The sequence below is a fragment of the Sinocyclocheilus rhinocerous genome, unplaced genomic scaffold (assembly GCF_001515625.1).
Source record: "Sinocyclocheilus rhinocerous isolate Xijiao unplaced genomic scaffold, SAMN03320098_v1.1 scaffold50, whole genome shotgun sequence".
Taxonomy (NCBI): domain Eukaryota; kingdom Metazoa; phylum Chordata; class Actinopteri; order Cypriniformes; family Cyprinidae; genus Sinocyclocheilus; species Sinocyclocheilus rhinocerous.
This window is the reverse complement of record NW_015641057.1, coordinates 719,098-730,727: the sequence shown is the minus strand read 5'-3', so window position 1 is coordinate 730,727 and position 11,630 is coordinate 719,098. Positions and strand designations below refer to the sequence as shown.

General features: G+C 39.6%; 1 protein-coding gene across 1 annotated transcript in view; it reads right to left on the bottom strand.

Annotated features, from left to right (window-relative positions):
• Window positions 1–11,630, bottom strand: part of LOC107754509 (lysine-specific demethylase 3B-like) — a 42,867-nt gene that overhangs the window by 17,208 nt on the left and 14,029 nt on the right. The window contains exons 6-12 of the mRNA XM_016570987.1: window positions 7,204–8,431; window positions 2,804–3,008; window positions 2,502–2,716; window positions 1,303–1,455; window positions 1,076–1,177; window positions 866–993; window positions 509–773 (exon numbers count right to left, since the gene is read on the bottom strand). Coding sequence (XP_016426473.1) covers window positions 509–773; window positions 866–993; window positions 1,076–1,177; window positions 1,303–1,455; window positions 2,502–2,716; window positions 2,804–3,008; window positions 7,204–8,431 — 2,296 coding nt within the window. The remainder of the gene's footprint in view (window positions 1–508; window positions 774–865; window positions 994–1,075; window positions 1,178–1,302; window positions 1,456–2,501; window positions 2,717–2,803; window positions 3,009–7,203; window positions 8,432–11,630) is intronic.

Here is an 11,630-nt window from a genome sequence, read left to right as displayed (position 1 = left end):
GTGTTCATTGCTCCCTACTCCCTGAGCAGGAGAAATCCATTTTTTTTTTACTTCACTTCGGAACATGGGCTGGAATTGGGAACCGCTGATGTAGCCTATTGTAGTAATGTTGTCTCTGGTATTCTGGTCTGTGAGCGTATATGCGTTCAGGGCGCGTGGCTTTGGACAGCGATTGCAGGGAGGGTGGGATGTTCGCTTTCAGTGCTATCAGGCTTAAGTTAGCATTTTCCAAGATCTCCTACTGTACCTTTAATGCAGGATCCTAACATTACTCATCCTCCTCTGGATGGTGCTGTGAACCCAGACACATTGGCGTTTGGCTTTCCATCGTATTTGGGACTTATTGACAACAGGTACAAAACAGCGATTGTAGTTATCTCCACCATGGTTGATCGCGCTATGTTTTTATTCGCACGAGTGACAAGAAACATCCCGCGAGTAATCTAGAGCGAGTAACGTGATGCGCATATTCGCTTCACGTCTGGTGTGAACACACCATTAGTCTCACCTTTGGGCTCCTTTTGTGTGGCCAGGTCGGCCAGCCAGTGAAGGGCTGAGGAACTGCCCTTGCCATCTTTAGTGGCTTGTGTCGGGGCAGGAGCAGGGCTAGGAGTGCTGCTGTTTGTCCCACTGAAGCCTGACGTAGTGTCAGCAATGCCTGCCTCTTCAACAGGCTCTGTTTTGACTGCTGCACCCGCTGCTGGTTCCCCGTTCGGACGGGTTGTGGCTGAAGTGGAAGTGGCTCCATTCCCCACACTGTTAGCCGCACCCGACTGCACCAAACATGAGACGCAAGATGAAAAAACACCTAAGAGCATTACAGATGTAATTGACTTTCAATCCAAATGTTTTGGAGATATCTTGCCTGTGAAAGACCATTTGGAGCACTGGGCCGCACCAAAGGTTTGTTATGTCGACTAGTGCAGGGGCAGTTCGCTTTGATCCCCCATTTACCTCTGGCTGCGTGTACCATGTCACCTATGCTGTACAAGGCTAAAGGGATACAAGGAGACAATAAAACTGAGCACCAGTTACTGTGATTTCATATATTTTTAATAGGGATAAAAGCACTAACCTGTTCCAGGTATAATTTGAGTGGGCATGAGGTTCTGTGGTTCGTGTGGCTGGCCTTTAGCACACTTCAGCCATGAGAACACCTCTTCTTCTGGACTCTCGTCTAGTGTAAGAGCAGAAGTGAGAGTCTGAGACATGCTGTAATGAACGTACATGATACAAGACAGTGCTCTTGTATCAAATAGGAGGATAGCTTCATGAATGTGGCAGATCCTTTGTCATATCTACCTTCAGGTGGCCTGTTCTTGCGTAGCCGGTAGCAGTCGAGACAAACGCCGAAGCCGCATTTGCGACACACCCAGTGGATGTTGAACAGCGTTGTTTCACACACGTCGCACATTTCTCTCACTCCCCTCACAGCTCGCTTCCATGCCACTTTTTCTGCAAAATCACAGAGATTTTATATAAGTCCTTATTATAATTTTAAAATAGTCACTAGCTTTTTAGTAGTTTAGTGTACATTTATAATACAAAACAAGTGTTTTTTTTCCATTTAATAAACCTTTTCTTTACTGCAAGCTTTTGTTTTTTAGTAGTAGTTTTAACAATAATAACCTTGCTTTATATTAGTCCTGAAGTGTTCACACTAAAATAAGTAACACTGAGGTCCTGAAAGGTGCTATATAAAAAAAAATTACTGTTTAATATAAGATTTTCATACATTCCTTACTGATAAGATAACATATGCAACAGAGTTTTCCCCTTTACATTGAGCTTCATTCATAAAACATGAGTAGAATGTGAAATTCATTGAAAAAGCATTCATTTTAATGTGGCATTTCACCTGAATTTCTATGAATTATTCACTCAAAATTATTCTGCTTACATTTCATGAATGAGGTCTTTAATATTACATACACTGATTATGGAAGCTACATCCATTCAGCTACTATGCAATTCATTCAGGTGTCCGTATGTTTTCAAGAGAATGATTAACATGTTATATATTACAGAAATTGATATACATTATATAAAATTAGACAAAAATAAAACAAACCTAATTAAAATATGCTAAAACATCCAGAAATGTTTCATTTAATTTGCCACCTTTTTTCTTTGAAAAAAAAAAAAAAAAAAAACAGGGTTCCAACAGTCTTGGGAAAGTCATGAAAAATGTATAAAAACATAAAACTCCATGTTAATTTTTATAAAGAATATACACAGTCACGTTAAGCTCTAAAACATTTCATGTGGTAGAAATCTTTTTTAAAATGTGAATAAATAAATAAATAAATATTAGAAGAGTCAGGTAAATTTACTTTACGTTTACAGAAATTAAGAGTGTCCATAAAACTAGATGGACTGGTGAAAATAGTGCATGTAAAACATTTTGGCATTATGTGATACTCTCTTAGAATTTATTCAGATTATAAATGATTTTGTGTGAACAAGCTGTAATCAGTTTTGATAAACAAAGAGTTACTTACGATGGGGCTCTACCATCATCATGGCCTCTTTCTCTGACATGACCAGTTGGCAAAACTGGTCACCCACGTTTGCTAAAATATATTTGGACGTGTCCAGGTCAAGTCCTTCGTGTACCGTGAGGGAGGGGAGCCAAAGTCCCATTGCCATGCTGTCACTCTGCTGCGGGCTCAGAAAGCCTTCCACGCGAAGGACTCCCTTCTTAGTGAAAGCCAGCCTGTTACAACACAAGTCAAGGTGTCAGTCTCATACCCTAGCCAAGAGTTAAGCTAGTCATACCTGTAGTTGTCTGAATCGTATTCACCTGCGGAAGTGGAAGAATCGGCAGGACACGTTTGGGTCGTCATCGTCCTCGTCCTCGCGGGATTTCCTGTAGCGCTCCAGACGGCACTCGCGGCATTTGTGCAGGTGGGGCGCCACGTTAATGCAGGAGCCGTCTTGCAGAAAGGACTCTCCGGACTGCTTCAAGCGCCGAACCTTATTCTGGTCCTTCAACACGGACAACCCCGCTACATAAATCACACACAAACCCAAAATCAGATGATTGTGAACATCGACTGATCTATCATATCGGTCGACTGGTGGTTAATGGCACTGCTGATACTTAAGAGAGCAGGTGGACAGAACTTTTAAACAAAGACAGTAAACTAATGAAAAGAGTGCTGCAGGAATGACACATTTTTGTATGCCAAACCTTGAAAAACTGTCTGTGACCTCTCTTATAAAACAGCATTTTTGGTGTAATGTTTAATGGCAAACATGTTGAAAATTAGTCGATGAGATGTTGATTCATTAAATGCCAAATGCTAACCTTGGAGGCTTGCCTTAAAGTGGTTTTGGTTGCTAGCAAGTGGCTAAATGGGACCGAAGAGGTTGCTGGGGACAATAAACGTCATCATACCGAACAGGTAAACCTCATCTACTCTTTATAATGGAGCTCTTACAAACTATTCTAACTCGAGCTTTCAGGGAAAATGTTGAAATGAAGAACGCTTAATGGCGGTAACGCTGAAGTCATGTGACCATGGTGTAGTTCGCTAAAGGCCTTCATATACTTCAAACGAAATCGAAGAACGAACTGATATGACGTCATTTCGAACAAAATCAGGCTGAAACGAAGTTCGTTTTGAGTTTGTTTCGGCAGTTCGAAACAGCTCACCAAAGCAAACTTTCTGGAGTTCATTTTGGTTCCTAAACATCTTTGAGCTTCCATTGGTCCATGGCGATTACGCAATCGGTGGGTGTGTTCTGGAACTCCACCTTCTTTGATGTGCGACTTCTTTTTCCGGTTCATTTCTCATTCAGCGGAGGTCAGGCAGGAGAACAACGTCTCCAAGTCACTAGCAACATAAATACACTGTGTCGAATAGCTGAGCTGGCACAAATATATCCGCACCTGTACGATCGCTCGCGGAGAGACTTTAAAGATTCAGAGAAAGCATTTAATTCCTGGAAAGAAATTGCAACGAAGCTTGGTGCCGACGACCCGGAGTTATGCAAAAAGTGACGTAGAGAAACATCAGATGCAAGTTTTCCAAAGCCATGAAAAGAATGAAAGGAAAGAGTATCTGAACACTAATAAAATAAAGTAACAAACAGGTTTGTGTTATTGAGATGACGCCAATATTTTTTCCACATCATGCTAAAGTTTTCAGACTATGAGCCATTTACACTTAAAGACTGATTATGGGAATGGAATGGTTCTTTTGTATTGCAAACATGATACTTGTCTCTGAACTGCTGCTAATCATTATTCTTTTGTCTATAATATTCTGACCATTGGTACCCGTCTCACACCTAAATACACCATCATGGCATCTTTATTGTGTTTAGGGCATATGCACGAGTGTCGCGACACGTTTACATTAATCTACACCCCGCCTCCAGCAGTGCGGGGGTGTTGGAATGTTCGAAAACAGTATACCGTCGCTCAGCCTTTTTGAACTTCTTTTTGTCCCCAAACGAATAACGAAAACGAACTTCGTTTGAAGTATATCGGGGCCTTAATAGTGTACCTATAGTTTTTTCCTTCTGGTGATTGTATTTAGACTTAAAAATTTGTCGGTTCAGTTTCGAAGATCTTCACGGATTACATAATGAAAGAGTTTTTGGTTTAGATTTGAATTATTTTGTTTTAAAGTAGTAACTTAAAGCTTTCTATAGATATATTTATCTTGTCTGTGAGGCAAGTATTCGTTGAGTTTCGGTTCATTTCTGTAAAGCACTCCAGCTCAAGACAGAAATGGCAGAAAGCGCATCCTGTTTGTTTTCTTTATTTTATAAAAGCACATTGTTTTGTTGACATTGTGAGTGCACACAAATAAAAGTAGACCCTTTACAGTTCCGAATGATATATTACCTTTATGGGCAAAAATGACGGCGCATTTTAAGTTGTTTTCACTGTTAAGAAAAAAATGCAAGGGAGCGCACTGGCGCCTCCATGTCCTGCAGAGCGCACTTTAGCTTCCACTCTCCGCACAAACGATTGGATATGCCTAATAGCACACATTTATCTGGATTAAACGTTTAAACTAACATTGTGATATGCCTGAAGTGTTTTATATCTATAGATTTTACTTAAGCTAGTCATGATGATTTAAGAAGGCTAAACTGATCAAACATAGGCTATGATATCAACTCACTGCCTGCCGCTGGCCACTTAGTTGTTACTTTATAAAACAAAAACTTGAATTTAACAACAACAAAAAAAAAAAAGTTCCAAACATATTTCTAAATAAAAATTTTTTTAAAAAGTCAAGAACATAACCATTTTGCCATTAAAAACAAAACAGAACTATTTTAATGACTGCAACAGCAGCCGTGTAATGGTGAAGAGAGAGAGAGAGAAAAAAAAAGACACAGGCTCTAGTCGGACTTGGGCCGAGAATTCTGATAAGCTGTCGGACAAGGGCTGGGCTAGGACACAAGCGTTTTGGGTCAGGGCCGGGCTAGGAAATTAGCGTTTTGGGTCAGGGCCGGGCTAGGACACGAGCGTTTTGGGTCAGGGCCGGGCTAGGACACGAGCATTGTGAGTGCACACAAATAAAAGTAGACCCTTTACAGTTCCGAATGATATATACTCTTACCTTTATGGGCAAAAATGACGGCGCATTTTAAGTTGTTTTCACTGTTAAGAAAAAAATGCAAGGGAGCGCACTGGCGCCTCCATGTCCTGCAGAGCGCACTTTAGCTTCCACTCTCCGCACAAACGATTGGATATGCCTAATAGCACACATTTATCTGGATTAAACGTTTAAACTAACATTGTGATATGCCTGAAGTGTTTTATATCTATAGATTTTACTTAAGCTAGTCATGATGATTTAAGAAGGCTAAACTGATCAAACATAGGCTATGATATCAACTCACTGCCTGCCGCTGGCCACTTAGTTGTTACTTTATAAAACAAAAACTTGAATTTAACAACAACAACAAAAAAAAAAGTTCCAAACATATTTCTAAATAAAAAAAATTAAAAAAAGTCAAGAACATAACCATTTTGCCATTAAAAACAAAACAGAACTATTTTAATGACTGCAACAGCAGCCGTGTAATGTGGTGAAGAGAGAGAGAGAAAAAAAAAGACACAGGCCCAAGTCCGACTGGAGCCCGTGTCTTTTTTGGATCAGTTGTCCAAATCAACTTCTGCTAGTTTAACGACGGGAAAAACGGTCGGCATGCCCGGCGCATGGTCTAAAAGGGTTGTCCCTATTCTCTTAATGAGTAATGGGTGTGTTTTGGGCATAAAGGGAAGAAAACTTCCACTCAACTTTCTGTTAACATGCTTGGATACAGCACTCTGTGAACAGCCAGCTTCTTTGGCAATGAATGTTTGTGGCTTACCCTCCTTGTGAAGGGTGTCAATGATTGTCTTCTGGACAACTGTCAGACCAGCAGTCTTCCCCATGATTGTGTAGCCTAGTGAACCAAACTGAGAGACCATTTTGAAGGCTCAGGAAACCTTTGCAGCTGTTTTGAGTTGATTAGCTGATTGGCATGTCACAATATTCTAATTTGTTGAGATAGTGAATTGGTGGGTTTTTGTTAAATGTGAGCCAAAATCATCACAATTAAAAGAGCCAAAGACTTAAACTACTTCAGTCTGTGTGCATTGAATTTATTTAATACACGAGTTTCACAATTTGAGTTGAATTACTGAAATAAATGAACTTTTCCACGACATTCTAATTTATTGAGATGCACCTGTATATATAAAATATTAAAATATTAATAAAATAATAATAACATATTTTGTGACATAAGTAATATTCCAAAGAAACTTGTAAATTTGTAAAGAAACTTGCACCGGAAAATGCATTCAAAACTTCAATGGAGTTTGGGTGTCACCCGGTGGCTATTTTTGGTAGAACGTCTAAATAAAATCTCACAGAAACCTCAGTTTTTTTTATAACTTTAAATTGGGAACATAACTTATTTAGACATATGACTTTAATTTTACAGCACATTTAGATTAAAGGACATTTTGTAAAATATTTATTTTATATAAAATACATAATTTTAGTAAACTTTAACTTCTATAACTTACTTGTACTTTCATTTTTTTAAATGTTTTTTTTTCCTTTTGAAATGGTGAAAAGAAAAATTCTGGATTCAGTATAAAGAAACTCATACAGGTTTAGACTGACATGAGGGTCAGCTGAACTAACTCATGAAGTACACAGCATGCAGTTGTCAAGCAGTTACCTTTGAAGGGTTTGCTCCGCGGCCGGCTCTTAGTCGCAGGCTGGGTCTTGTTCTTATCCTCACCGGCTGCAGGAACCCCAGGTTTCTGGCTCTGGCCTGAGTTGTCCTCCGCCTCGCTCAAATCAGACAGGTCACTGTTGCTACTGGACTCTGAATCCCTTTTAGAGGACTGACGTTCCTCCAAAGAAAACTTGGTTTGGTCGAAAGGCGTAGCGACACCTTGGCCTTCGGTGCTGACGCGGGTTCCCGGGCTGCCGTCTGAACCTTCTTTGTTTGGTTTGGACGTCTGTTGTCCATCCTGGGCAGCCGGAGTGAACGATGGAGTGGTCGTGAGAGCAGGAGCAGCGAATTGGGGGGCTAAGATTCCCTTAGGAGGTTCTGCCATGGTGAACAGGTTTGGTTTGGCATCTCCACCAGGAGGATCTTGACTAAGTAGACCGGAGCTGCCCGAAGGTGAAACAGCAGACGCGGACAGCGCAGATGACGACTTTGGGGTTGACAATGCACTAAAAGGGCTGTGCGAAACAGCTCCGCCGTAAGCGAGAAATGGATTTGTTTCTTTGGTGGCCTGTAGAAAAAGGTTCTCGTGAGTTTCTGAAACCTTGTTGCCAGCAAGCAGACCAAAACCGCTGACTGGACTCGAGCTGTTAACATTTCTGGCACTGCCAAGGCCGCTGGTTCCTAATCCCAAAGAGGGTTTCAGAGCCTCTACAGAACTCGCAGCTTGACCTACGGCTGAGGGAAACGTGGCTGGGAGTTTGCTGTGCGCCTCCCCCACCGCTCCGAAAGGCTTGTTCATTAGGATCCCATTGCCTGCAGGCTTGATATCAGGCACTTTTGGCTGCTCTTTCATTGGTGCCAGGCCACTAGCAGGTGCTGAACCAAACAGTCCAGCGGATGCAGAAGCCACAACCGCCTTTCTGAAACCCTCGGAAGGAGCAGCAGGCTTGAACAGGCAGGGCGGCTCCTTGTTCAGGCACTTGGACAAGGACGTGAAGGCCTTTGACTGGCCTTGTGTGATGCTCTGGTTCTGAGACATGATTTGGAAGAACAGGTTCTGTGAGGGATCAGAGTCTTGCCTCTGCGACTCCTTCGCAGCTCCAAAAGGAAAGCCAAAAGGCTTGTCCTCCTGGGAAGAACCGTTGGCCTGTGTGGGAACATCCCCAAACACTGCCTCACTCGACTGTTTACCAAATCCTGCAGCAGCTAGAGCGGGGGTCTTGGGGCTCTGAAATACAAATAAGCCAAATAAATGACGGTCAAAGAGTAATAAGTGTGCCCACAAAAAGAAAAAGGGAGGGAAAAAAAAAGGTTAAAATCAGTGCTGTTATTATTATCTAAAACTTTTAAAATTTGTTTTTGGGAAATGAAATAAATCTGTAATAAAATAAAATATAAGTATTAGATGAAAAAACGTAAAAAATTAGAAACGATGCATTGGTAATAGGGATGCACGATATTGGATTTTTGCCGATATCCGATATGCCGATATTTATCAACTCATTTTGGCCGATAGCCGATGCCGATATATTTCCTTTTGTTTGGAAACAACACCAAGTCTCTCCTGTGCAGAAATTATAAACAAATAATTTTTAATTTTGGTTCGTTTTTAACAAAAACTTGTTAGAATTAAATAAACAAAAGGTTCTCGTGAGTTTCTGAAACCTTGTTGCCAGCCAGCAGACCAAAACTGCTGACTGGGCTCGAGCTGTTCACATTTCTGGCACTTCCAAGTCCGCTGGTTCCTAATCCCAAAGAGGGATTCAGAGCCTCTGCAGAGCTCGCAGCTTGACCTGTGGCTGATGGAAAAGCGGCTGGAAGTTTGCTGTGCGCCTCCCCCACCGCTCCGAAAGGCTTGTTCATTAGGATCCCATTGCCTGCAGGCTTGATATCAGGCACTTTTGGCTGCTCTTTCATTGGTGCCAGGCCACTAGCAGGTGCTGAACCAAACAGTCCAGCGGATGCAGAAGCTACAACCGCCTTTTTGAAACCCTCGGAGGGAGCGGCAGGCTTGAACAGGCTGGGCGGCTCCTTGTTCAGGCACTCGGACAATGACTTGAAGGCCTTTGACTGGCCTTGCGTGATACTCTGGTTCTGAGACATGATTTGGAAGAACAGGTTCTGTGAGGGATCAGAGTCCTGCCTCTGTGACTCCTTCGCAGCTCCAAAAGGAAAGCCAAAAGGCTTGTCCTCCTGGGAAGAACCGTTGGCCTGTGTGGGAACATCCCCAAACACTGCCTCACTCGACTGTTTACCAAATCCTGCAGCAGCTAGAGCGGGGGTCTTGGGGCTCTGAAATACAAATAAGCCAAATAAATGACGGTCAAAGAGTAATAAGTGTGCCCACAAAAAGAAAAAGGGAGGGAAAAAAAAAGGTTAAAATCAGTGCTGTTATTATTATCTAAAACTTTTAAAATTTGTTTTTGGGAAATGAAATAAATCTGTAATAAAATAAAATATAAGTATTAGATGAAAAAACGTAAAAAATTAGAAACGATGCATTGGTAATAGGGATGCACGATATTGGATTTTTGCCGATATCCGATATGCCGATATTTATCAACTCATTTTGGCCGATAGCCGATGCCGATATATTTCCTTTTGTTTGGAAACAACACCAAGTCTCTCCTGTGCAGAAATTATAAACAAATAATTTTTAATTTTGGTTCGTTTTTAACAAAAACTTGTTAGAATTAAATAAACAATATTGAAGTTTTTTTTATAATGACACTACATTGAAAGCTTTGAAAATAATTATAAATCAACTACTGTATATCTCAATAGCTGCATTTTTTTTTTCCAGAAAGATGCAGTGGTAACCTTAAAATATTAGTAGATGGTCTAAGACAAAAGAGTTGTAAAAATTCTGTTAAAAATTCTTTTAGAGCTCATAATTCGTTAAAAAAACATATTTTACACATTAATGAATAAATCTGCATATATAAAATTATTTAAATTTACAAGTGTCATGATTGTGATTTTTTTTATTCATGTAAGATAGCTTCTGACCTTTAAATCAAAACACACTCGTGATTTTATGACATTGATACTGCTTTATTTATTCAGAAACACAAGTTTCTTAGTGATGTGTGTACTTCACTTTCATTTTGTTACAAGTAGGCCAACAGCGCCCCCCCTATGTAAATATAACGCCTAACCAAACGGCATTAGGACCAGGGGGAGGCTGCCGTTGCACGGTTAGTGACTGTTGACTCTCACAAACCGAAAGCATCATCCCGATGCCGATATTTGCATTTTAAGTCGTTATCAGCCGATTCCAATATTGGTCCGATAATATTGTCCATACCTAATTGGTAACTAACTGGAATAAAATAAGATGAAGCACTAAAATTACTAATACTGAAATGAAAATAAATAGAATATGAAATGGCTAAAAAGAAAATGAAATGGCAAAAAAAATATTAAATGACAAACCACATAAAATTACTAAAACAAATTAAAATAAAACCAAAAATAATAATAAAAATAAAATAATAAAAAAATAAAAGCTAATTCGAAATAATAAGCACTATAAAAATATATAAATAATATTAAAATAACACTGGTTAAAAACTAACAAAATTATTTATATTCATGTAAATGTGGGGGTTTCATGTAAAGGTTTTCTTGAAATTTTTTTATTTAAATCATGTTATCACAGTACTATACTTTTGAGGAGACAAAATCATATTTCAATTTTTTATTTATTTTTTACATGACTTCGATTTTTTTCTAAATGTTAATGTTATTTAACAAAACTGCTTCACAGTTTTTCTTTTCTTATGAAACAATAAAACATTAAACTTTTTTTTTTTTTTTAATTAAATACTTTTTTAAATTATTCTTAATTTAGATAAAGAAACACATTCACTATTAACTAGGAGTTTTTCCTTAAGCTCCTAATTTGCTGTTTATTAATAGTTAGTAAGGTATGTGTTAAGTTTGGGTATGGAGTAGGATTAAGGGATCTAGAATATGGTCATGCAAAATAAAGCATTAATATGTGCTTAATAGTGCAGTAATAGTGAGAAATGGTCCTTAAAATAGTTTTACCAAATTATGTAATAATGCTTCTTTTTTTTTTTTTTTACTTTATTTCCACCCAAATTTTTTAAAACAAGAATGTTTTAAATTTCAGAATCAAAACTCATCTCAGAAGTGGTGTTTTTTTATTTGTATGTATGAATTGCATTTTTTGAATAAATGAATAAGTCCAAAGTAAAAAAAAAATCAGTGTCCTACCTGGCTCGCTTCTGGAGCTGATCCCCACATACTGGGCTTTTGGTTTGCTTCTACAGGAGCAGAGAGAGTCACACTTGAAGCGTTGTCTTGGGAAGGTGATGAAATGGTCACAGGACCTGGAGACACCAGGGCAGCTGTTTTAGGATACCCTGAAAGGACACCTCCCTCCTCCCTCTCGGCTGCTG